The 27335-nt window shown below is 42.4% G+C and overlaps 2 protein-coding genes and 1 long non-coding RNA gene across 8 annotated transcripts in view; 2 read left to right on the top strand and 1 right to left on the bottom strand.

Moving 5' to 3' along the window:
• NGEF (neuronal guanine nucleotide exchange factor) overlaps positions 1 to 7346 on the top strand; it is a 67874-nt gene extending 60528 nt beyond the window's left edge. For both annotated transcript variants that reach the window (XM_082221781.1, XM_082221782.1), the window contains 4 exons: positions 467 to 622; positions 3677 to 3756; positions 4545 to 4649; positions 5115 to 7346. In XM_082221781.1, coding sequence (XP_082077907.1) covers positions 467 to 622; positions 3677 to 3756; positions 4545 to 4649; positions 5115 to 5287 — 514 coding nt within the window. In that variant the 3' untranslated portion in view covers positions 5288 to 7346. The remainder of the gene's footprint in view (positions 1 to 466; positions 623 to 3676; positions 3757 to 4544; positions 4650 to 5114) is intronic.
• Positions 7347 to 8764: 1418 nt separating this feature from the next.
• Positions 8765 to 26173, bottom strand: SNORC (secondary ossification center associated regulator of chondrocyte maturation). Of its 5 annotated transcripts, XM_082221980.1 has the most exons (4): positions 25892 to 26173; positions 12926 to 13108; positions 11098 to 11221; positions 8765 to 10009 (listed from the first exon to the last, which is right to left on the bottom strand). In XM_082221980.1, the coding sequence occupies exons 1-3, from the start codon at positions 25962 to 25964 to the stop codon at positions 11112 to 11114; spliced, it is 366 nt and encodes a 121-aa protein (XP_082078106.1). In that variant the 5' UTR covers positions 25965 to 26173; the 3' UTR covers positions 8765 to 10009; positions 11098 to 11111. The 5 variants fall into 5 exon arrangements, with proteins under 5 accessions (XP_082078106.1, XP_082078105.1, XP_082078107.1 ...); XM_082221979.1 differs by having other exon boundaries at positions 8765 to 11221; positions 25892 to 26170; XM_082221981.1 differs by having other exon boundaries at positions 8765 to 11221; positions 12926 to 13105; positions 25892 to 26168.
• Positions 16652 to 20486, top strand: LOC309532051. Its single transcript, XR_014219556.1, has 3 exons — positions 16652 to 16790; positions 18827 to 18893; positions 20396 to 20486. It is a non-coding gene; the product is annotated as an uncharacterized lncRNA (long non-coding RNA).
• Positions 26174 to 27335: the final 1162 nt, after the last annotated feature.

The raw sequence follows: 27335 nt of genomic DNA, 5'->3' as shown, positions 1-27335 counted from the left end.
CCTCATCTCTAGAATAAAGATACGGTGCATTCTGTCCTTGAGAAGAGAAAACTTGCATCAGAGGACGGTCGTGAGGGAAGTGTGTGCCTAACTTTCCCCTTTCTAATCACTTCATGTTTGTAAAAAAAAAGGACTATGGAACACTGGCAGGGGGTTAAACAGCTGGCTTGGGGAAAGTTTCAGAAGGAAGTATATGACTCAAGAAGAATTAACTCCTCCTTTCTCTGCTGTCCTTTTTCAGATGCAAATAATCTCTTCCCGAGCATGCTTAGCAAGATTTTGTTATCCCAGATAACAGTTTCAGGCGTAGTTTACTCCTTCGACACTAAGCCATAAATTATTCAGAAAGAGTATTTTGCCTATGAGAAATGTAGTCACCTATTTCTCTGCCCCATCTTTTAGGCCCTGCTTATACCCCAGCCTAGGCTATAACTAGTGTTTCTGACACCTTTCTTTTCTCTCTCAGTGACAAATATCAGGTGTTTGACTCTGCTCCACGAGGACTTCTGCGGGTGGAGGAGCTGGAAGACCAAGGACAGAGCTTGGCGAATGTCTTCATCCTGAGACTGCTGGAAAATGCAGATGACCGCGAAGTCAGCTACATGCTAAAGGCATCATCACAGTAAGCATAACGAGGCAATATCTGGAAAAATTGTAGATTGTGCGCATGATCCCATAGCACTTTCTTACAATAGATTCTGAACCATTATTGCTCTTGGGATGACTTTACCTATCTTTATAAGCAGGCACAGACATTGTTCAATAGGCATCATGTTTGATGGGGACTGTCTTCTAAATGACAGTGTTGATAGTGAGTTCACTTGCCCCTCGTCAACATCCTGTGTAGCTCTGTCTTCTGCAACGCTTTAGGGTAATTTGTTTCCCAGCACTGGTGATTCTGTCATATAGTCTGCTTGTGTACAGGAAATGCAGTCTCCAGTCCCTCCCACAGAACTAGAATGAATTTGCCCTCCCTATTGCAGACAAAGAGGGAAAGGCAGGCTGATGTCAAAGGAGGCTTCTTGTTTGTCCTATGAACTCATACTGTAGCCGTGAACAAAATATTCACGCCTCCACACACACTCCAGTGGTGGAGAAAACACCCAAGGGAGAGAATATATTGAAACACCCAAAGACTGAATTCTGGCCAATTGAACTAATGGCAAAAATATCGCACCAGGTATGTTGACCATAGAAATCTGCTCCAAAACTGCATTCAAATTCTGCCTTCCCTCACCTCTGTCCTCATTTTGTCCTGTATGAATGACTATTTGTAGATTATTAAATGCATGGTCCCCAGGAAATACTGCAGTACGTTTTCAAGTAATCCTATAGGAATATAAACTGTAACTGCCTATGTGCTAAGCACAATAAATGTTACGTACATAAAATATTTCATTTTGGAGGGTACAGAAGCTTAGAAACAGATGGTAGTAACTATCTTGTTAACTGTCCTGAGATCTTTTGATGAAGGACGGTACCATATTCTTCGCCCTATAGGACACACCGTCCCATAAGGCGCACCTAGTTTTTTTTTTGGGGGGGGAATAAAGGGGAAAAATTTTATTTCCCCCCCAGGCGCGGGGCTGGGGCGGGGGAAGCCCGAGCTTCCCCCAACCCCAGCCCCCAGAACAGGCAACTCTCCACAAGCCGTGGGAGCCCGGCGCTAGGCTCCGGCGCCTTGCGAAGATCTGCGCGAAACTTGGAGAGCGCACCGACCCCCTCGCTCTCCAGGCTTCAGCGAAAGCCTGCATTCGCCCCATAGGATGCACACACATTTCCCCTTCATTTTTGGAGGGGGGAAAGTGTGTCCTATGGGGCGAAAAATACGATAAATATAATTAATAATAATAATATCCATCCTCCCAGTGTGCAGATGGCATATTCAAATGGGTTCATCCTTCATACTGTTACCCCAAATCCTGCATGATGCAAAACTTTGTATTTCTTTCCAGCACTTCTTTGCAAAATTTCACACCTAGCAGTGCGGGAAGCACTGTTTCTGCTCCAAATTAAGCATGTTGCTAACGATAGATTAAGAAAAGTTGGCACTTGAAGTGTTCTTTCTAGTCCAACACCCATTTGAGCAGAGAATTTATTCAGTTAACGTGCATTACCGACAAACTGTTGCAGATGGAGGACATGGGAAATAGGAGGAAATATTTCTTCCTTTTGATGTAAAAAACCTTGTCCCTCGCTCCCTTCCTGGTTCCCTGGAGTAAGCGACAAAGACAACCACAACCTCAGCTGCTCCTCTGCTTAAACCCGGAAGTGCCTGGCTTGAGCAGAGAAGCAGCAGCAAAAGCTGTCCAGCCTACGATTCCAGTAGACTGAAGAAGTTGCTGCATGCTCCCCCCCCCCAATTTTTTGGCCCTAAAGCTTCTCTTTAACTCAGAGAATGAACAAGGAAGGTGGTGTGACGTTAATATATGAGAGTGCTGGAGGTGAAATAGTTAAAACAGGTTACCCAATCAGAACCCAGGGGGTGGAGTCAGAGGGACTATAAAACCAGCTCTGGGAGGGATGAAGGGAGGAGTTCGTTGGGAGTTGGGTGGTTGGCTGGAGTGGGAGTGAATTGGGATAGAGTCTGTGGGTAGGTTGAGTTAGTGTAGCTGGGTCAGGAACAGTTAGGGGCTAGGAAGACAAGTAAAAATCTGAGAGGTGGTTTAGTGAGTGAGAGCAGGTAGCGGAAGTTATAGGTATGGATAGGCACAATGAATGTAATTGACCGATACCGTTTATGAAACCACACGCTTGTTAAACTGCAATAAATAAACAGAAGTTTATGTTCCAATTTAACCCTGACTGGACTCAGTATTGTACCAGGTAGGGCCTGGGTGGTGGCAGCGAGAAATAAAGTGGTGGCACAGGGATCAATAGACAGTGAAACGTCCAGGGACCCTGTGTGATTGCTACAGATGGCTTCACCCCTTTAGCTCAAATTTCGTGACTCCAAAAGAACATGGAGAACATATTCCTTTTCACTTTTGTCCACAAAGCTATTACTGGAAAGGGAATTTGGCTCAGGAAACCTTACAGTCACTGAGACTAGCCAGAGACCCCAAACCTATCGTTCTTTAAACTGCAAAAAGGGAGACAAAGAGGGGGTTAAACTGGGCTCTTTCTTCCCGGACCCCTGTTCTTCTCAGGGACACAAGCATCCCAGATCTCCCATATCATATCCACTTTAACCCTAAGAAAGGGAATGACTGTTCCAGGTATTTATAGAAAATAATACATGAAAAACGAAGGTGAAAAATGGGATAGAGGAATGAGTCTTCTGTCAAGGGATTCTGAAACATGGCTGAGCTCTTTCAGTAGAGTTCATGGATTTGCCATGAACTCCTTATTGTCTTAGCTTGTGCATGACTTTCTAACCAGTGAGTGGGAGCACATGAGTCAGGATGCGTGAATGAGTGACACTTAATTGACTTAGCTGACAGGAAAGGGAGAGAGAACGCATGGATTTTACCATTAAAGTAGGGGCAGGGGCAGTAAGACAGAAATGCAGGAATGGCACAGAATGCAGAAAGTGGATTTATTTGTGCTTTATGTTTGTAAATTTTTGCAAGTCACTTATGGACTCCTATGTGGCAAGTCAGATTCCACGGACCCTTTCCAAATTACATGGAAAACACTGATTGCCGCTCTCTCTCCTGTTTTATTCCCAATGCAGAAGTGAAATGAAGCGCTGGATGATCTTGCTGGCTCCGAATCGGCGAACCAAGTTTGTTTCCTTTACATCCAGGCTCATGGGTAAGGAGGGCAAGGGGGGGGGAGGAGGGAGTGATAGAAAGTTGTCATCCAGATGGATTCTAACAGCACATCACTGCTCTTGGTTAGGTTCTAGCAATGTCAGTTCTAGGATGCAAAGGCAGATCAGGTCCTAATTACAGAACAAAATTCCATTCTAAGCTTCATTTTTAAATTGTGTGCCCTGAAGCAAATTTTTGTGAAGCTGAGAAGTCAGCTTCATATCCCTTTACGGAAAGGTTCAGTAAGAGATTACATACCCTTTTATTGTGTGCAGAATTTTACATCAACATCGCTGTTCCATATTTGTCTGCTGCCCAGTCATCTCAGTCCCCCATCAGTACCATTCCATGTTACACCCAAGTGCAAGAAGCTAATCTGAGATCCCTTCCCCTCTTGTATGAGATTCTATGCATTTCTCAAAACCTCTGACTGAGGATGTAACTGTCCCCAAGATCAGCCATTGTGCTCACTGGCCTGTTGGTTGAATTATTTGCTGAGATGACACAGCCTAACTAGCTTACCATTTTTTCTCTAAGGTGGTTCCTTTGTAGCTACAGTAATACAGGCAACAGAAATTATCAAGGTTATGCTACAGACATTTGCTATTCTAAGCCCTTGACCAGAGAGGCAAAAGGCCTGATCACTATATGCTACAGCAGTTGGACACACACACACACACACACACACACACACACACACACACTTAAGTAGCAGACACCCTCCCATTTCTCCCTTATAGTATTCATAAAGGGTCCTGCAAACTAGTAATTTCCCTTTTCCACTTGCAGATTGCCCTCAAGTACAGTGTGTCCATCCTTATGTGGCTCAGCAGCCAGATGAGCTGTCGCTGGAACTGGCTGATGTACTTAACATCCTGGAAAAGACAGACGATGGTAAGAAGTGTCCATATTTGGGTTTTAATGCAGGCACAAATGCACAACAAAATCATAACAGGGGAACTGTGTAGGAAGTAAATATCTTAAGGACTGATTGTACAGTATGTTCCAGTGCTCCTCAGATGGTGGTATATGACCTGTTAATTGGGTTGTCAGGAAATGAATGAGTGCCAATGCATTTTTATTTTTTTATTTTTCATACTCTCTTTTTCACTCGGATTGCCAAAGCATTGCGGTCCCAGTGAAGCAGAATTCTTATAAGCCGTTGCAATTTGCAACATCTGCTTCACACGGAAAATATTATGTAACCAGCTTCCCTTAATATATTCTGATATGATTGTTGTATAACTTCCCTTCTTGTACCAGTTTTGAACCTTGCTTGCATTAACTCATCGCTCCTTTACTGAGCTGCCACTATTATGTTTTCTCCACCCACAATCATCCTTTTCCCAAAAAATCTAGGTTGGATATTTGGGGAGCGTTTGCATGATCAAGAGAGAGGTTGGTTCCCCAGCTCCATGGGTGAAGAGATTATGAACCCCAAGATTCGATCTCAAAACTTAAAGGAGTGCTTCCGGGTACACAAGACAGATGATAGTCAGCGGAGGAAGATGGGCAGCAGGAATAGACAATGATCACGGCACACAGTTCTGGGCAGTTGTATTTCAGAAACAATGAATGTCGGATGCTGAGACAACGGAAGGTGCCACAAATATCATTTTTTGTCAAGCAAGTCCTCTCTTCTCCAAGCTAATGAACTTCTTTGCACACTTGATGCACCATGGATAATATCTCTGAAGACAAACTTGAAAAGAGGTGAGGCTGCCGTGTGCCTGTACAGAACTAGGAGCTGTAAAATGTAATTTCCTATTGTATTGCAAAGAGTGTAAATCTCTTAACTCTGCATGGTAAGGAAACAGTGAATGCTGATCAACTGGAAAAAAAAGTACAAGAAGGCCCAAGAGGTTAGCAGCCTGATTCTTTAATATTCCATCAAGTGGCACATTTGATTTTCCAGTGTGCAATCCAGGCGCACAGGAGCGCACCACCTTTGAAAGTGTGCACAGTATCGCTCTACACACTTCTACACTCAGGAAGTTTCTCTGTAGGTACTGAGTTTGGAGTCCCCACACAGGCACATCAACAGGTATCCCTTATAAATAAACACATTGGTGATACTTTAAATGCATTGGTGATTCTTTAACAGAGGTAAAAAAAAAATTATGGCAGAGCATAGTCTTCTGTGCTACAAAATATTCCACAAAATTATTTACACTGTACTCTTGGGCTACCCTGCAGGAAACTGCAGAGGAGAATACTGACATAGAGAAGCTGCATGGTTTCAAACAGGAGTGTGAGGCCTCTCCTAGCTCAAGGGCAGTATTGCTTCATGAGCAACTTCCAGGGGGCCATACAAGAGGGATGAACATGGCTATAGACAAAAGTGGGCAGAGCAAAAGCTGGGATGAACCTACATTCCAACTTTATAGAGGTCAGAGATACCCTACACATGTTGCTCTCCATCTAGGCAAGGAAGAGGAATTATCGCAGTTGAACATTGCAAGTCAGGCAAAAGCAGTCAAGGGGGCCATAGCTGGTGAAAGTCCCAAGGGTAAAGAGGTATTCCACACACCCACACCTAAGCATGAGCTTCTCCATGCCTGACCTAAAATAGGAAAGGACTGGAAATTCACTGTTTCTCATAGCCGTGCAATTCACCACCTGGACCCATATCCTAAGTGCAAACTATAATAATTACTAGCAATGCAATCCTATAGATGTCATTTCAGGAGTAAGACCTATTGAGTTCAATGAGCCTTACTCCCAGGTAAGTGCATATAGGATTCCCATCTGACTGCATTTAAGTTTTACAACAAAGTTCTTTGAGAGAGCCAATGGTAGGTATTGTAAACTATGTCTAAATATTGAGAGGGTGGCTGAGTGGATAGTACAGACTTAGGCCCTGAACAAATGCACTGACAGTATCCCATGGTATTCACTACTCAGCTCTGTTGCACATACTAAGGAATTTTTCATCGGGGGGGGGGGAGAGACCAAAAAAAAACCAAGGAGTGGAGAATCAGCTCAAGGCATGCATGACATTCTATAGCCATGCTAAATCTGGAGAGCTAAAGAACTCAGCTAGGGCCAGCAAATTTCTGTGTAATTACCCTGGTGTATATACGGACTCTGATAACAGTATTTCAAATAATATTTCTGTCCAGTTCAGAGAGTTTTGAATGAAATGCATCCTTGTCAATACAAGTGGATTAAACTGATTATGGACCAAATGCTCATTCAAAGAGGAACAGAGGCCACTAGGCAGCAACAACAACAGGCTTGAGGGACAAGATGGCATGCTTTTGTACTAAATGTTGTCTGCAAAAGTTTTACTAAAGCAATAGGAAGGCCTGTTGCATGTCAGCTGGGCATTGCTCCTCAGCTGTACACATGAACTCTATGTATAATACTTTCAAGCTGGTGTATATAAATGTTCACAAAGCCAGGAAATGTCTTCTCCTTTGCTGCAAAAGTTACAACTGGCAACAAGATGCTTCTCTGGAAGGGAGAGAGAAGATTCACAATAGAGAACATTTGACTAAGGACAATTATAGAGTCAACCATGAGACAGAGATCGAGAAATTAAAAGATTGTAAAGCACTTTGCATATTAAAAGTGTTACATAAATAATAACGGATAAGGAGTATTTATTTAATAGCAACGCTCCCCAATGCTCTGTGTTAAGAGGCTCCTTGCACAAGGGCTTGTGTACACTGCATTTTTCTTTTTCGAGCTAGTTCACAAGGTTATGAATGTATGAATCACTTGTTCTTATACTGTCTTTATACTGAGTCATGCTGCTCCACCCAGCTTTGTACTATCTGCTCAGATTGGTCACAGCTCCTCAAGGTCTCCTACATACCTGCCTTTCAGCTGAAAATGCCAGGGACTGGACCTAGGACCTTCTGCAAAACCTTTGATTCTGCTCAACTTTTGCTGTGTTTTTTTAAAAATTGCCTTTCATCCCAAATCAGGCCTTCAAGGCAACTTGTATAAGCACATAAACTGAGAAATAAAGGTGCTATTTAGATTTGTTGACAAAAAATGTAACAAAACAGTCTTCCCACATCTTTTTGGCCCAGGTATATAATCACCATTTGCCCAATGGATAAAGGCAGCTGATAGAAAATGGCAAAGCAGCCAAGGACACGTATCTTGTAAATTTCTATTGGGAACACTTTTTGAACCTCTTTCAGCTCTTACTTACATGCAACTAACTTAATTTAAAGTCAATCCAGTGTGGTGGAGACCAGGGTTCAAATCCCCACTCTGCCATGAAGCTCACCAGTCACTCCCTCTCAGCCTAACCTGCCTCACAGGGGTGTTATGGATATTAAACGAGACGGTGGTGAAACCTTGCGCTCCTTGGAGAAGTGGTAGGCTAGAAATGCAATAAAATACACAACATTTAGCAGTAAGGCAATGATAGTAACTAACATTCCTGATCATTCAGTCATGCACAGCTTTCACTTGCACTGTTCAGCCATGCCCCTAGCATTACACTATTGCCAGAAATTGAGGTTTTCTTACAAATGAATTTCTAACACCCACAGCCAAGGAGTAGCATATTGAACTGTACAAGGCTAAGGTTACCCGATAGCTGAGTTATGGAAAGCAAAGCGCTCCTGGCATTCACCAGACTTAACCAATCCTGCTAATTTAACAAAACGTCTCAGAGAAACGCAAAAGCAGATTGCTGTAATTTTGAGTGCTGAGTTACACAGTGTACCAATTAACTTCCTCCAGTTACCAGAATTAGGTAGCTTGGTGTATTTTTACACACAAGCATAGACCTTGGGATCGCAGGCCATTATGACACCACCAGAATGAAATGTAGGAGAGGGAGGTAATATTTTTTCTTACTATGAAAACAGAAATGGCCAAACAAGCAGCTTTCAGTACTTTGATTTCTCCAGCAGCTAGCTCTCACCTACTTCACCCTGTAGTCATAAACATGAATGTACTAACTAAGCACATGCACATACTGTCCACAGATTTAATTACATTGTATGGGAACGTGGCTTATTTTCCAAATCCGCTTCTTACATTCAGACCTTTAAAATAATATTTTATTGAAGCACAAGTGTACATATTGCAACATGACAAAACAAAGGTGGGTTAGCACATAACACATACAAATGACTGCAGCCACAAGTATTTCTAGACTAGAATGCAACATAATTACATTATAATCTTTCCAAAAGAATAAATACAATGATTGAAAAAGAATCCCTGGCACATATTTATTGACTTGAGAGATGAAAAGAAACCATGTTTTGAAGGAATCTCTTTAACTGCCCTCTCCTGCTGGTCTATTTTGATACATTAACATTTTCAGTTCTATGGATTCAGTTCTGGATTGAACATCTAGAGAAGCTTTTCCAGTTTCTAGCAGCCTTCATTCTAGTCATGTAAACAGAATAGGATGATCTCCTTGTAGAGAAGCTGCTGCTAATCCTCTCAATATAATACAGGAAGAAGTACTAACTTTTGAGTCATGCAGGGTGATCTATATGTACAATGTGCAATGTATAATCCCCAAAACCTCTTTGCAGAATGTTTTAACAGCTTTACATGTCTACATGTTTATCAGAGAATTTCTTTCCTTGCATCACTCTCTATTAATGGATGGAGATGGATGGGGGTAAGACAACAACTCTATTCAGCTCGTTAACAAAGGGCTGTGGAATCACACCTTTAGCCCAGCCCCCTTGTTGTACTTGTTCCTTCTGGCTTCGCACATAGCAAATGTGGTGGCGCAGGCTGTACTTCGGAAGGCTGAAGGCAGGGCCACACAGGAGCTTTGTACTTGACTAACAACTGAACAGGGCTCTATATATGAGCTTCAATAAAGCTGAGCTGGACTTGAGCAGCTGCTTGGTCCATCCAGGAGACCAATGATGTTCTGCCTTTTCAAATCCAATTCTGTCTGCCATTGGGCTGGTTTGTTTTTTTTAAAAAACACACACTTTATATAAACAAACATAGATAAACAATAGGCAATATATTTTGCTACCAAAAAAGCAAGAGCCATCCATGCATTTTTCCTCTTGTAACCTAAAAGCCATTCCTGACAGTGTCATATAGTTCCTGAATTCTTAGCTATGCAGAAAATGAAACAGTGCCAAGCTTTTCAAAAGTCATTGTTTAGCCCCTGGCCTCTCTGATTTGCTTCATATATCTTTTCTTTTTCTTTTTTCTTTTTTTGGCAATGCCTGCTTGCCAAACATAACCATACCATTTATTCAGGTGAAAACCCTCACTGATTTTCCATGGACATCCAACAGCTTACCTGTCTGCCATCATAAAAAACAAACAAACAAACACAGTAATTTGCTTTGTTGTTAAATTTTTTTGCTAAGGTTGATCTAGTTGAGGCAACATGTTCCTCAGTCACCCCTGTGCTACATATTTGTATCTAAGTAAGCAGAGGTGCCTGCTTAACCCAAACAGGAGTCAATGCAGGTGGCTTTTTAATCTCGCTTCCCCCACCTCCCTCAAATATTATATCCAGGTCATACTAATAAGGCTTGTTGGTGGCATGAGCCATTAAATGAAAGCCAGAGCAAATAGGGTACAGTGGACGCTTGCGTTGCGAATGTGATCCATGTGGGAGGCACATTTGCAACCCGCAGCGCTGCATCTGAGCACGCGTGGGTCGCAATTTGGCATTTCTGCACATGTGCAAAGTGCGATTTAGCACATCTGCGCACGTGCGAGCATCGAAACCTGGAAGTAACCTGTTCCAGTACTTCTGGGTTCAGCGCAGTGTGCAACCCGAAAACGCACAACCTGAAGCGTCTGTAACCCGAGGTATGACTGTATTTAAAAACAGAACAAAACAAAAACAAAACATAAGACCAGGCATTCCACAAATAAATAAAATATACCAGGCGCCCACCCCCAGCTACTGCTACAGAAGCTAAAAGTCAATAATCTGATTACAGTTTTATTCTAGCTGTAGCAAGAGCTTGGAAAGATGCATTCGAGCACACGTGCCAAGTTAATGTGACTTTTAAAACAATGCACACAATTTATCGCATTTGGATTAGTGGCACAAATACATACATACATACATACATACATACATACATATATATATATATGTCAAGAAACTCTGACTTCATGGCAGCTTCTCAATTTGTGTACACATGTCCCTCAGTCCCCACTCTAAATCCCACTTGTGCCATCACTAAATGTTTTAAAAGTATTTGTGTTAGAAAAGGGGTTCTGATCCCAGGAGGTTAAAAAACAGGCTATATATCCTATAACATTTGGAAAACGCAGGTGCTAGAGGAACTTGGTTTTTTCCTTTTCACAGACAGAAAGCAATAACTGCAGAAGAAGGAAAGGGCTCAGACAGGTGTATATTAGGAAAAAGGACCTTTTTTATTGATTTCAGGAAGCAGAAAACTTTCGCAGGGTGATGACGATCAGGGCCACAATCACAGATGTGCCCAGCAGAGCAGCGATCACTATGGCACCAATGGCTCCAGGACCCAGAGACCCTGTAGGTGACAAAGAGGAGGGGAGGGGAAGCAGACAGGTTGAGGAGAACAGAAAAGTGCCTCTGAAAAACATGTGCAGGAAATACACAGTCTTTCCCACCATACATCTTTGCTAACAAGTACAGCACCAGGAAAACAACACTGGATTGTACTGGATCATTCTCTTAAGTAATGACGTGTTTAAAGCCCATGTGCCAGATCCCCTAAGCCAGTGGTTAGCGGGTGGGCAAATCTAGGTCAGAGGATAAGGGGCCATATATGGCTCTTCCCCCTTCTTGACGCATTTGCTGACATCATGCATACTCTTAGTTGCTGGCTGAGGGAGAAAGTCTGAGACTAGAATGCTGCACTGACATTCCTTGGGGAATAGCTGCACAGGGAAGGTAAAGAAATGGCTCTGTTGTGTCATTCTTTACATCTACAGAAGAAACAGATTTGATTTTGGTTGCAAGCAGGAGTAAACAATGATCTCTAATTATACCAGGAGTTTTAAGAATTTAAGGCAGATATGCAGCAGATCACTGGGGTTGTATATGTTTTGTTCTCTCTATCAAGGATCTTACATGATTTATTCAGAAAAATCCAAAATCCTAAGTCAGGTGGGTGGGTGGGTTATTGCTTTCTTTTGTCAATGTTCTGGCTTTTATCGTGCATTTTTTGTTTTATCCTGTAATTTTTCTGCTGTGAATCGCCCCAAGATCTTTGGATGAAGGGCAGTATACAAATTTAATAAATAATAATAAATAAAAGTAGTGTCAACTTTAGATTGCTTGTTTCCTTATGCTATAGTTAACACAAACAACAGTTTGACTGGGTTTAGATATAGTGAATAACTGTGGGTCATTTAAAGTGGCAGAGCCAGAGGAAGTGAAGGAAGAACACGAGACTGATAAATTATGATCTAGCATTAAGAGTGAATGCAGCCATTATCCAGCACACGGAGTGCCAACTTGGCACCCCATGTTCTTAGGACATCTCTTGGGCTTGCCAGTCAGAAGGTTGGCAGTTCGAATCTGCGCAACGGGATGTCAGAAAAGTTCCTTCACTGACTTGGGGTGAGCTCCCATTGCTCTGTCCCAGCTTCTGACCACCTAGCAGTTCAAAAGAATGCCAGTGCAAGTAGATAAATAGGTATTGCTGCAGCGGGAAGTGTTTTCATGCACTCTGGCACTTGTCACAGTCCTCCATGCGCCAGTAGTGTTTCAGACACACTGGCCACATGGCCAGGCATTTGTCTGTGGTCATGCCAAGGGAGCTGGCGTTTGTCTGTGGATAAACACTGGTCTAGTTCCCTTGGTCTGAAAAGCGAGATGAATGCCACACCCTACAGTCACCTTTGACTGGACTTAACCGTCCGGGGTCCTTTACCTTTTTATCATTGGAGCAGAAAGTGAGTTTCTTAAATGCCAAAGGAATGGTATTGTTTATGGTGCATCAATAAAATGGAAATCTGTTTCTTTCGTATTTCTGCTTTACAGAACAATGCAAAACTGCCAGTGGTGGTGGTTGTTTTAATCATCCACTGCAGTATTTCATGAGACATTTTACTACTCTTCCAAAATCGTGTTAAAATTTATTGCATTAGAAGGAAATGATGGTTTCCAGTACAGCCATCCCAACATAGCAATTTTTTGTGACCTCACACAGTGCCACCCTCCTGCCCAAAGCCGTGTTGTTTAGCACCCCATCTCAAATAACATGTACCGTTCCCATTATCCAGTTGGTGCAGATGGGTTGTGTCTTCTGGTTCATAATCAGAAGTGTATGGTGGGAATCCTGCAGAGTCGGAGAAGCGGGCTGTGGTGGTGGTTTCTGCGGGCCCTCCCCCCGATGGCAGCTCTGGTGGGTCATTCCATAGCGTTGGGAGAGGTCCTTGGCGGTGTTCTGCTAGAGCAACACACACAAAAGCCCAGTTAATCTTTTCAGACTATCCGGACCACAGCTTCTTAAATTCTAGCACTAGAGATTCAACAGGAACCCTGTTTCAGATTTTGAACACCAGCTGTAAGCTTTTCTATTCCATTAGACTTATGCAGGTTTTATCTTTCCATAATAGTCAATTTCTGATTTTAACTATTTAATATGGATTTATGCACAATTAGTGTAAAAAAAACCACCCAAAAAAACCCTTCGATTTTTTTAATGATTAGTGGTATATAATTAGGTTTGTAAAATAAATTTATTAATTAACACTGGGATGCTGAAAGGCTCATTAAGGCTTCCTCCTTCCCTAGGCAATAACAAGTACATCTTAATAAGTGGTAGCAAAAGAATGGGTTGCATTGCCCTCTGCTGGATAAAGTCATCAGAGCTGTTCAGTTCTCCTTGGTTCTGAGCCTGCAACCTCCAGCCACACCTAATGGTGCTTTGAAATATTCATTCTAAACTTTACATCATCTCTGCCCATCTTCTTTCTGTTTGCACTGTTGACGGTTTGACCAAAATTGGCCCCACAAGGCTTGCCATTTGGGCACAGTCAGTTACGGCAGTTCATGTGGTTTCATGCTCTACCTTTCAGTTACAAAAATACGTATTAGCATGATAATCTTACCCATACATGTTGTGGGGGGAACCTTGTTGTACTTGTGTTTGCTTTTTGCTTAAGTGGAAAAATGGAGAAATAAGCATGGCAAAATAAAGAGGGGAGTACACAGTATTCATATACTTTAAAAATTCAAACCATCTTTTTAAGGGATAAAAGGAACCCCAAGTGGTCCATATAATGGTCACTAGAAACCCTTAAGAACCATAAACCTAAAACCTTTTCTATCATGACATATCATGCTTTGCCCACAAACAATTTTTAAAAGCTAGGAAAAATAAGGCTGCAATAAACAGGAAATAAGGAAATATGATTGGATAGAAAAGGGTACAGCTTCAGGTAGTTGTGTTGTGTTGTTTAGGCTCAACTGCTCAATGTCTTGCATGAGTCCTTGGAAATCTAGATGGAACAGGAGGGCTTGAAATACACCTTTGATTGGTGGCAAATGTGTTTTTCCACAGGGAGGGGGTATATTTGTCACAACTTTTTTCACTGCAAATGACTTGAGAAACTGGGCCCAGTCTTTCCATGCAAGGCCTATTTGCAATCTAGAGCCTGCTCTGATCACCTTAGCTTCTCAAGTTTAGATGATACAATACAACCAATTCTTCTTTTGATTTTTGCTCTTGGAGGCTTCTGCCCGCTGAAGAATTTACAGATTGAAAAAAGCTTGCAAATATTTTAAACATCTGGTGAGTCCAAGGAGAGGCCAAGCACTGAGCACAGTTGCAGGATTAATGGAGCCTTTGCGTTGTTGGCAATCTTCTCCCTGCCCACAATGTTAGCTTCTCACTCCCCCGACAGACTTTCCCTGCCAGGACTTTCACAGGCAGGACACACAGCCCTGGAACTAGGATAGACAGGAACCCAGACCCTCCCCTGACGGTGCCCCTCAGATGCCTTCTCAGGTGAGATTCCAAGAAAACTACATTTTCTTTGATGTTGCCATTCATGTCCTGTTTTTCCCCCCTAAGCAGGCTCTGGAGGAACTCAAAAGGCCCTTTCTGTTTATATGTGGCTGGACCCAGAAGGCAGCGATCAATGCTCATTTTGTCTGAGCAGGACGAGGCAGAGGCCCCAGCAAGAACTGGAGACATTCTGCAGGGCTCTGTCAAAACCACTGGAAATGTCACACCAAACTGAAAATGTGGAGCAAAACATTCAAAGCTATCTAATCGCATAAGATGATCCCCAGGCCTGAGGGGAAATATAGCTGAGGGCCAAAGGTTTCAGTAGCTTGCTTGCCAGTAGACAAAGAATGTACAGAAGTTTTGTTTTTTAAAAATGAGAAAAAAATGCACAACGCTGTATAAGAAAAGTGGGATCAGGGTAAATTTCACTTCAGGCCAGTGGATAAAAAGACTTATCAGTGGTAGGACCAGTGCTATTTTTCTAGAAAAAGAGGTGCCAAAGCTCACCATTAACTTGTCCTTTGTTCTCTTAGAATGGCAATGGCGCCCACCTGAGCTCCGGCTGAAAAAATAGCCCTGGGTAAGACAGTCTTCACGTGTGGAAAAGCTTCAGTCCACAGCTTTGCTTCTTGAAGACTCTCAAGTAGAGAGCTAACCGGTCAGGGCTGATAGCATAGGCTTGCATGAATTGCTGCCTTAGTGATCCTCATAAAGGGGTCATTTAGGACAGGACAGTCCGATTTGGTGCACCACATAGTCAATAAGTGTGAATTATACCAGTGGCATTTGGATCGTGCTGAAATTCCATCTCTAACCTACCTTGATTAGTAGGGAAAAACCTGCACACCACCGAGTATAAATAAAGCTGTGGTCAGCAACTGGCCAAACTGACAGCTACGAACTAATGCTGGACCCTTCTAGGCTGTGCCTCACACCTTAATGAAGAAACTACTGTGCACAGAGGAGACAAAAATCACAACACATGTTGTCTCGTGGATAAAGTTTCTTCACAGCTCCCCTCACAAACAAATATTAAGGTTACTGAAGCCATGTGTTGTGCAGCATCTGTAATAACGCTAGACTGAGGTGAGGAAACTGTGGTCCAAGGAGCGCATGCAGCTCTCGGTCTCATTTTGTGCGTCCCTCAGCCTAGTTCCAAAGCTCCACCCACTGCACAAGCCCCACCCACTTTGGCTCGGCCCACATCGCCTATGACAGTGGTGGCGAACCTTTTAGAGACCGAGTGCCCAAACTGCAAACCAAAACCGACTTATTTATTGCAAAGTGCCCTACGTTTTTGAGGGGAAACACTGCGATTCTCGCCATCTTTAAAGCCCTATATGGCCTAGGACCCTCGTACCTACGGGACTGCCTCTCCTGCTATGTCCCACGGAGGACCTTACGGTCTTCAAACAAAAACATCTTGGAGGTCCCAGGCCACAGAGAGGTTAGGCTGGCCTCAACCAGAGCCAGGGCCTTCTCGGCTGCGGCCCTGATCTGGTGGAACGCTCTGTCACAAGAGACTAGGGCCCTGCAGGATTTGACATCTTTCCGCAGGGTCTACAAGACAGAGCTGTTCCACCAGGCCTTTGGCCAGGGCACAGCCTGACTCCCTCCTTCAGTAATCCTCACAGAACTCTAGCCCAATGGTTGCCATTAATTTGACTCTGAATTGATTTTAGAATGAATTGGTTTTAGAATGTATTTCGATTAATTGATTGTGATTTTATGTAAACTGTGTTATTTTTACTATTGTTATTTTGTGTTATTTTTACTCAGCCACTCTGAGCCTGGCTTCAGCAGGGGAGGGCGGGATATAAATAAATTATTATTATTATTATTATTATTATTATTATTATTATTATTATTATTATCATCTCCCTTCCTCTTCCCACCTCCCGCCGGGCTCTCCCTGGCTAGCTCACTCTTGGGCTGCTGCGAGGAGGACGGAGCAGCCCTGAGGCCAGGTGAGCAGCAGTGGCCAGGAGGAGAGGGAGAGCCCCTACCCCAGCCAGCCAGCCCAACAGCCGCGGCTGCCGCGGCTCCCCGCCAGCGATCCCAGCGTGGTCTTCCCCATCTTCCTCCCTCTCTCCGGCAATGTCACCGCGGCAAAGGGGTGAGGCTGGGTTGTGCCAGACACGCAGGGAGGCGGCGTGCGCAAGTGCCCTCCTAGCCCAGGCAGGTCGCGCCCACAGCAGGCAAAGGGCCTGCGGAGGATTGGAGCAGGGGGGGTTACGGCGGAAAGGAATGGGCGAGGCCTGGCTTGGAGGGGGGAGCTGGGAACTACCACGCAGCACTGAAAAAAGTGCAGGAAAAAAAGCACGAGGGTCAAATAATGATAGCTGTTATGCCCAATCAGAAACAGCCACTGCCGCAGCCAATTGAAAAACAGACCAATCGTTTGTATCATATGTGATGGGAATGTAGAGAAGTTAAAAAATTTTGAGAGATGATATATAACGAATTGTAAAAAATGTTTAAAATGACATTTGTAAAGAAGCCAGAAGTGTTTTTGTTAGGGATTTTAGGACGAGACCTGCCAAGAAAAACAAAGAATTTATTTATGTATGCAACAACAGCGGCAAGAGTCTTGTTAGCACAAGGATGGAAGAATGAGGAAATCCCAACGAAAGAACAATGGCAAGAAAAACTGATGAGTTATGCGGAGTTGGCAAAGTTGACATATAAATTACTTGAGAAGAACAACTGTGACTTTAAGGAAGAATGGGAACTTTCTGCAAACTATCTAAAAAAAACAACAAAATGATTTGGACTCCTTGGCAGGTTTTGAATAAACATCCACAAACTTATTAGTAGAATATATGATAGATAAGGCAATGGTATGCACCATTTTTAACATGCAGAGAATAATATGTACAAACAAATCAGAGAGGGGAGCTGAGGGAAGTCCTGAGGGGGTGGGAGAGGGAGGGAAGGGGGGGAATAAAAAAGGGGGGGAGAGAAATGTAATTGGTTATTGTGACTGATAATTTGTTTGGCTAAAATTGTTTAATAAAAATATATTTTTTAAAAAAGAAAGAAAAACAGACCAATTGCCGAACACAATCGCCGGCCAGCAGAAAAAATAAAAAAAGTTCCGGGTTTAAGCAGTGGATGCACGCAGTAGCGTGGGGAGGACCGGGAGCACAAATGGAAAAAACCAACAAAATAACAGTGCAGATGGGCCGATGGTGTGCGGTGCCAGCAGTGAGGGCTCCGCATGCCCACTCTGGCACGCATGTCATAGGTTCGCCACCACTGACCTATGACTTCAAGCACTTTGGCACTGCCAAGCGGTCTAAATCTGATTACCTCAAGGATGCAGCCCTTGGGGGAGGGGAGGTTCCCTTCCCTGCGTCTTAGGCAATAGTCCTCCAGCTAGTTAACAAAATTAAATCCTACCACAAATGATGTAAAATGCCTGTTAACTTGGTTCTTAAAGTGAGCAATATACAGTACTCACATTTGGAAAGGTGCAATTTTTGACAACCTTGTGAAGGATCGCTTTACCTCACATGTGTCCGATTGACTGCTTTGATCTGTGGAACTGCCACTTTTGCCAGTGCCACATGATGTTTGTACTGCACTTGCAAGGAATTAGGCCTTCAGTGTGGCAGCCCCTGCACTCTGAAACTCATGATCTGTTAATATGAGGCAGGTGTCTTCACTGTAACGTTTTCAGCGCCTGCTAAAAACTTTTTTGTTCAAGCAAATCTACCCTGGTGTGTATTGTTTACATGGCATTTTATCTTATAACGCTTTTTTAAAAATGCTGATTTTATGTTTTGAAAATTCTTAGATCAGTTTGTTTTAAACATCTGATTTTATCAGTATTTTTAATGTGTATTTTATATTGTTTTATGTAACCTGCTTAAAGGTTTTGATGATTACCGAATTTTTCGCTCTATAAGATGCACCAGACCACAAGACGCACCTAGTTTTGGGAGGAGGAAAACAAGAAAAAAAATATTCTGAATCTCAGAAGCCAGAACAGCAAGAGGGATCGCTGCGCAGGGAAAGCAGCAATCCCTCTTGCTGTTCTGGCTTCTGGGATAGCTGTGCAGCCTGCATTCGCTCCATAAGACACACACACATTTCCCCTTACTTTTTAGGAGGGAAAAAGTGAGTCTTATTAACACCTATGTTTTTCAGATTCTGCCATAGGTTGGGGATGAGTTCTCATTGCCAAGGAAAGACATCCAAGCTAGGTTTTCCTTAAGTAGGGTATTTGCTTGAAATATTTTCTCTGCTTTATTAGAATTTTTTTTTGTAAAAATCATTTGACATAGCTTCTCTCTATGTTGTATATTATCTCTCTGTGCTGTATAGAACATAACCTTCACTTTAAGGATGTTCCTAGCAATATGTTTCCTTCAATCCCAGTCATGACATGATTTGCCTTATGATATTTACTTGCCCCGTGACTAATATATTGGCATAATTTTTGGTCATGAAGATTCATATTCTTTAATACACAGTATCAAACAGATACTCATTAAGCAATCAAACAGACCAAGCTTTTTCTTCAAGGCTCCTGCTATCAGTTTTATTCAAGAAAAACTTTAACTCACTCAGGAGCAACAGGTTGGAGCTGAAGCCTCAAGTGCCTTGGCTAAAAAATAGTCACCCAAAGCAAGCAACAGCTGGTTTCAGGCAAACCAGTAGCATAAAGATCCTTGCCAGGCCACTGCTGCAGTTACCCGGAGGTACCTCAGCCTAAGTTTCTCGCCTTTCCTTCCAAAGGAGCCCATGGAGGCAAAAAAGAACTGATAAAACCATTGCAATGCAGGTGTAGACTGTACTGTTGAAGAGACGGCACCTGTCTAATATTTAAGGAGAAGGAATTCCAAAAGGCAGGTGCCACAACACTTAAGGCCTGGTTCTTTACATTGTGTGGGGCAGATCTCCTGCTAAGATGGTATCTGCAGGAGGCCCTCAGTTGCAGAATTCAGTGTTTGATTGGGTATATAAGAGGCGAAATGATCTTTCATTAACCCTAGTCCCAAGCTTCATACAACAAAATCAGAACCTTGAATTTAGCCTGGTTGGCAGCCAAAGGCCAATGAAGAACCTGAGGTAAAACCTATTACTGACAAAATGTCCTTCCCTTCAGAATAAACAGCCATAGTCTGAGGTTGGGGGCTTGAGATATTCATAATCCTCTCCAAAATTGTCAGAGTGTTTCATTAAATAAAAATTATACCCACTTGCACAGGAAGTAGCAATCTGACTCCTCCCTTTGAGTGATCTGCCCAGTTTGCTAAAGTACTGATATCCTGCTTACATCCCTCCACTGCATGCTCTAATGACCAATGGAGGGGGAAGCAGCTGGAATTATAGCAATAGTTTTGCTCAAATTTGTAATGGCTGTACATTGATTTTCCTGGATTGAAAACAAATTGGTCAGCAAATTGATTGTTAGGAGACATTTACACCTCTCAGAGCTACAATTCCCAGAGTTCCCTGGGAAGAGGAGTCATTGTTAAATCACTCTGCAAATTGTAACTCTGTGAAGGAAAGAGGGGCCTCCTAACAACATTCAGCACCTTTTAAAAGCTACAGCTCCCAGAATCCTTTGGGGGAAGCCATGACTGTTTAAAGTGGTATCATAGTGCTTTAAATGTATGCTGTGAATGTGGCCTTTAATTTGTAGGCTTTCAAATGTAACAATGCTTAAATCACAGCACTGTGAAAAATTTTGACTTGTGATTTCTCCTATAGATCAAGCAGCTGCTGTTCAAAGCCCAAGGCCAGGCCTGTTTCCCATCTTCATCAGTTGACAACCTTTTCCAATTTGAATGCTGTGAATATATATATTTTTTGCTCTATAACACGCACCCGACCATAACACGCACGTAGTTTTTAGAGGAGGAATATCTGTAGGCATGCCACCCGTAGGCATTCCCTCCATAACACGCACAGACATTTCCCCTTACTTTTTAGGAGGAAAAAAGTGAGTGTTATGGTGCAAAAAATACGGTAATTTTCCTTCAGCCAAAGTGCTACTACTAAGAGACAACTGCAACAACGGATGGTCTACTTGCAGTTGAGGCAGCATGTTAACATCAGCTCTCTGATCTTAAACAACCAATCTCCTCTCTCTACCATCCCCTCCCCTCGCCCTGTGCTATGTGAAGTGTTGTGATTGGCATTTATAAGCACAGGATAGGAACATTGACTTTGTGCCTAAAGTCTGAAAAAATATATTTTTGTTAAAAATGGCCAAAGCCCACCAAAATATGACATTTCCAACTCAAATTGCACCCAGGAAGAAATTATTTCCCACATAATTTAAAAGTAACAGAATGGTTGGGATAAGCAAGAACCCCCACTCTCTCAAAGACTTCCTGATCAACAGGGATTGGTGTTTAATTAGAGTTGTTATAATCTCCCTTTAATTTGAAACTTGTCACAGGCCTCGAACATTGATCTAAGTTAATGTAGCTTGTCAAAGAAACTTAAACTGGGATGACAATTTAATAATGCTGGCAAAGAGATCGTGCTTGGAACAAAGTGCTAAAAGGTCCAGGTTATGTAATATATACTCTGCTGAGAAAACACCACAGTAGTCCCCACAGTATCAGTTTCAAACCAACCATGGTACAAGTAGTCTCTGAAAATGAGGATGCCTCTGAACAAACTGACATTATTTTAGTCAAAATTGGGGGCGCTGCAACATGCCAATGAATCATTTATTCCATCTTGACACATGAACAAAGGCGAAAATAAAATGCCTGAGAACACATGCTTAGAGAACTACTGTGGCTCAGAGAGAGTTTATTTTCACCTCACTTCTTTCTTTGGATTAGTTATAGGCTACTTTTTAAAAATGAGGATCACTTTGCAGCAGCTCCTCTGGAGAAATTGACTCCTCTTCCAAAGCACATCCTATCTCCATAGCCACTAGTCCATCATCCATTTGTACTGGGATGAGTGAAAAAGGCAGCATGATTATTTTAACTGGGGCATTAGCAGACGCCATGGCAGTGCAGAGTTGTCTCAGGCCATCTTCTCCCTGCTCTTACAAACATTAACGTCCCAGAAAGCTTGAAACCAATCTCCACTGCTGTTTTGCAAGTGGCCTGATTTAAACATGACCCATACGCAGAGTTCAAATCATCAGTGTTAGCCTTCGAGCGTCTCCACCCCCATCGTTTTGCCCGGACACTGAGGCCCAGAGCTGAGGGCCTTCTGGTGGTTCTCTCTCTGCGAGAAGCAAAGTTACAGGATGCCAGGCAGAGGGCCTTCTCGGTAGTGGCACCCGCCCTGTGGAACTCCCACCAGGTGTCAACTACCAGACTTCTAGAAGACATCTGAAGGCAGCCCTGTTTAGGGAAGCTCTTAATGTTTGATGCATTACTGTATTTTAATATTTTGTTGGAAGCCACCCAGAATGGCTGGGGAAGCCAGATGGGTGGGGTATAAATAAGAAGTTGTTGTTGTTGTTGTTGTTGTTAGTTCAAATCAAGAGCCTCCATCTGCAGCAGAAAAACTGGTTGATTCTATGCCATGCATATATGAAGAAACATCTGCATGGCCTCCTGATTCCATCACTTTCATGTAGGTTTGCAGGAAAATTGAGGGGTTTTGACTGTTCTCTCCACATGGATAGTTGTGAGGTGAAGGTGGTCAGGGACTAATCCCTTGGGTTGGTTCTCAGCTACTAAAGATTTAAAACATCAGTAGTACTTGGGGGCTGAGATCAGTATCTGCCTGCTCACTTTGGAGGTTTCTGTTGTGGAAAGCCAGAGGCGCCGGCACAGAAAAGCAGGGACCCAGAAGTGCTCTCAGAGACCAAGAGTGGGCTGTACGGACTCAGGTAGCCCCAGTGGGCATGTGGCCAGTGTGTGGATGAAAGAAGCCCTTCTTCAGAGGCACAAGGGGAAGTCTGTGATGGTACAAGCTCAAGCATGGGTCTACACAAAGCACCATGGTTGCTCTGGATGTTAAATAAACTTGTTTACAAAAAAAAGGCCGGGGCTATGTATATAGCTAAGCACACAAGGGGACTGGCTGTACCCCTTTCATCATTTTGTTGGGACACATGGCAAGGAGGCAAATTTAAAAACAACCTCCAAAAGGCACAATGGGAATAAAAATGAATCCTCTTTCACAAGGTGTGATATCCAACACATATGTCACTTTTAGAAAAGTTACAACCATATTATAGCATGTTCATTCACTGCCATTTTCATAAACTGAACTGGGCTGGGCTCCTCCACTTTCAGAGGCCATTGGAACCAAGCGCCTTATGAAAAAGAGAATGTTGGGTTGGAAAGCTGGTTTTTTTTTGAGGTCCACAAAGACCTGTTGCAGAACTGTGAGCAGCCAACAGCAGCAAGCCCGTATGTTCTTGCCTTGTAACCAAGATCTAGTGCCCAAGTTTGCTTCCCCCTCCCCAATCCTTTTTCTTTTGTGTCACATATTTTTAAATTGCAAGCCTTGGGGCAGAGACTGGCTTTTTTTTGTACCCTAAAAAGAGCAAGGTAAAAATGCTTTACAATTTTAAGTAATAAATATTATATGTTGACCTTCTAAGTCACCCTGAAAGTTGTTTAGCTTTTTAAGGGCAGGATAAAAATGATTAAAGTAAATTATCAAAGTAAATAAATAATGGAATTTTATCTGGGTTTCACTCATTACCTTTTAAAATGCTATTTATGTTCTAAGGCAGTTCTAAGGTAATAGGGAAATCTAAACAGGCCAATGCATTAATTGCCCTGAGATCTTTTGATGACGGGTGGGTTATTTATTTATTTATTTCGCAAACTTATAAGGAAGAAGTTTCATCCTGGATAAAAGAAAAAAAGGGGCAAGTTCCTAAATGCCTGCTCATTACATCACAAATGAAATATTCAAATGATGAATGACTGAGCAACCACAGATAAAATACAACAGAGAAATTCATTATCTCCTCCAGTACAAAGCACTTCCAACAGTCAGCTCATACATAGAGCTGTGAGTCAAGTGTTGAAAAATGCAGGGATAAGACATCAAGGGATGTACCAACAATATGGAGAGAGAGAACACAAAGATGATTGTGTAAAGAAAAGTTATGAGATTGCCTGTGTTGAAAGGCTCATTGCTGGATACAGAGCTAAACCAAGAAATAAACTGCACTTTAAAGCAAAATGAAAATGCTAAAATCAATAGCAAGTCTCTTGGTCAACACTTCCAAATATTATCAGTACTGTGGAGACAAAGAAATGCAATGTGGCAGCATCAAACAATGTTGTTGCAACCATTCTGCCAAGTTCCAATAAGGAAAACCAATGCAAATAAAATACTGCAACACACTGTAGAGAAAATTATTAACAGATTTATCATGTATGGGATTCTTCTACCATCTATGAAAGCCAGGACTCACATTTTATGGTAAAAATATAATACCCTTTTTGGTCTCGTAAGCAGATGACTTTTTCTGCTGCTTCTGGAAGCGAAGAGTCCTCACACATTCAAACAATATATTTTATTGTATGAAGGGGTACAGATGAAGTTCGTAAAGAGGCAATGTTGTTTGTGCCAAGTCAAAGATGGGGATATCATCTCATCTTCCCTGCTGTTAGCAAAATATATGTTGGCTCCTTTGATGCAACCTACCGAAGACAAAGCATTGCCACTAATGCTCATAGTCAGGAATTAAGCAGCTTCGAAGCTCCAGTACTGTCAATCCAAATGCAACGAAGATAGGATGAACATATTGATAATGGCTTTTCATTCTGGCTTTGGAAACTCCATTACCATTTATATCTGTAAATGAAACAGCACAAGCTTCTAACAAGCCCTGTGTAGCTTTTGTATGGCTTGGGTGTTCCATGTCTGTCTAAAATGTACAGTGAAGGTCAAGAAGTTTTCTGCCCCTTCACTGGGCAAAGAACTTTCAAAGTTTGTAATGAGCAAGCTAATGGTGGAACCCTAGGCATACATATCTATTCAGAAGTAAGTCCTATTCAATGGAACTTCCTTCCAGGTAAGGGATATAAGATTGTAGTCTATGAGCCTTGAAACAACATTAGCAGCAGCAACAAAAACCCCCTTAATAGAAAGGATGCATGGACCCTAGTTCAGTGGTAGCTGCTTTTGACTCAAGAGGTCCAATTTCTGGCACAATCCAGTTAAAGGATCCCAGGTACATTATTTTCCCACATATGGCTCTGTTCTGCTCCAGGGGTAACCAATCTGGTGACTTCCAGATATTGTTGGACCACGGCTCCCATCACCGGCAGCCAGCAAGGCCAATGGTCAGATAAGACAGGAATTGTAATCAAAACCATCTTTAGGGCCACAAGTTAGCCACCCCTGTTTTATTCAGTTGTCACACGAACAGACTGCCCAATCCAAGAGTGTTTTTTAAAAGGGATTGGGGAATTGCAGTTAGGTTATTTTTAAGCTTACACTTTTAAAATCACATTTTGCATAAATGTTTTTCTGACACTGAATTCCATTGGTATTCTCAGCATTGAACAAATAGGCACATGTGGATCTTTCCAAAGGGAACACACTGATTAGGACTTGTGTGCACACACTATGTGTTTAATAATTAGAATTTTGAACTGATGACTCAAAATCAGCACAAAGAAAAATGATGGCCTACAATTTATGTGTGATGCAAGTGATGCATCTTGTATATATGCATTTTGTAATGTTTGCCTACTTCACGTAATTTCTTCTACGAATCAAGGATAGGGGGAAAGACTTGGAAAAGACACTAAAACCTGTCCTCTGGACCACTGAATCTCTTATTCTGCCACTTGTGTAGAGATTTAACCAGTGCAGTATTTCCATACTTTTATTTTTACAGACAGGACTAAAAACTTCCTTTAAAAAAAATAATAATAATTCTCATGTTGCTGAATTATATAGACACAATACCAAATTCCACATTTGTATGGTGCCAGCACAAGAGATACAGTCCTAAAAATGCTAATTCAAGCCTAAGTTTGCTGCTGACAACTCTTCAAGGTTTTAGGGCACCAATGTTTTTCCAGGTGCACACAAACTCACTGAAACCTGCTCCTCAGTCCATAAAATGCTACCCATAGCCTCTCTGTTTTGCCTAGATTTAAGATACTTCTCTTACACAGCACTAGCAATCAATACTCCGATTGAATTCCACTTTGTTTGACTGGAGAAGGAACACAAGATGCTTGGGAGAGGTGAGGGAACAAGTAAAGAGGTCAGGGCTGCAATGGTAGTTTGGAAAGAAATCCAACTTACCTGTTTCCACAAAAGGGACCAGAACTCCAGACAGTGTCAGCAGGATGAGACGAAGGACCTTGGTGTGGGGCATTGCCTCCTTCGGGAATGCTCAGACTCTCTGAAGCCTTTAATGAGGAAGCAACCTTTCCTGGAGCTAATGAAAACCTTGTCCAATTAGCTCTCAAGCCTTTTCACATGTGTATACGACAGAGAGAGAATTGCAAATACTCTGCAGAGGCTCAGCTCATTCACACACAGAGATTCAGACAGACCTACCTCTTCATGCCAGAAGGCAGCTCCACCCATGTTGTCTTCCACCCCCCACCCCACCCCAAATTCTACCGTTGGTCCTTGGAAACCAACCCTCCCCACCAGAGCAAAGCCCACACCCTCTGGCAGTTAGCTGCAAAACCCAAAAGGCGCCAAGGACTGCACCGGGTTTCTAACAACTGGCGTACACATCTAACATCACCATATGTTAAGGACAGTGGTGAATAACAGCATTCATTAAAAATTCTAAACCCGAAGTAGACACATATTTGGATAAGCTGCAGCATACATCCTGCAAGTATTCAGCCCAACATTTAACTGGGGGATAATGATGACCACAAAACCTTTTCGGTTATCGGAAGTGTCCAACTGAACACTAACACACTCTCAAGGCAAACTGGGGTGAAAACAACTGATATCTGCTGCATTTTATGAAATCCCAATTGATTTAACTCTCCTCTGATGCAGGTTTCTGTAAAGGTTTCCTCTTCGTTCAAACAACTGAACAGTTTCTTCAGCCAGAGACATGGAAAGATTTGAGCAAAGACTTGAACATTTCAGAGATCACTCACTGTTGCTTTGAGATACTGATAGGCTAATGATCACACACATTCACTTTGAAGTGAAGAACCACTGATTAAGTATTTCTTATTGAATGAACACTTAAAATATAGAGACGGGGGACGGGGACATTTCCAGAGACAAACCACTTCAGGTTTGAATAGCTACAGTGCCCAGTTTACATGTGATCTCAAAGCATCCAATAGTAGTTGGGCACTTTGAAATCCTTAGCAGCAACGAATAAGTTTGTCCTAAAGTTTACATTCAAACTGCAACATAAACATCTTTGCTCAGAGCATTTTAATGGAAAAACAAGCTAACGATTCAAATGGTTTTCTTTCCCTTGGCAACTGCTGTCACTTTTCATTTTTGAAAAAAGGGGATGGGGAAAGAGAGAGAAATCAAGAACCAATCTGCAACCACATTATAACTTTACCTGCTATAGTTGTGGAAACATAATTGGTTCTAAACTGTTGTTTAGAGGTATCTTTGTAGATGGGAAACCACATCGGGCAGCTTTTAGAAAAGTCAGTATATTTACTTCATTATTTATATTTACTACAAACTCATTGATGATAGAGTTCCAGCTTGTTCTTTAAGAGGCTGCTAGCCCCTTTTGAAGCAACAGTAC

The sequence above is a fragment of the Podarcis vaucheri genome (genome assembly GCF_965113315.1).
Source record: "Podarcis vaucheri genome assembly, chromosome: 5".
NCBI classification, from domain to species: domain Eukaryota; kingdom Metazoa; phylum Chordata; class Lepidosauria; order Squamata; family Lacertidae; genus Podarcis; species Podarcis vaucheri.
This window is presented reverse-complemented; position numbering and strand designations above follow the sequence as displayed.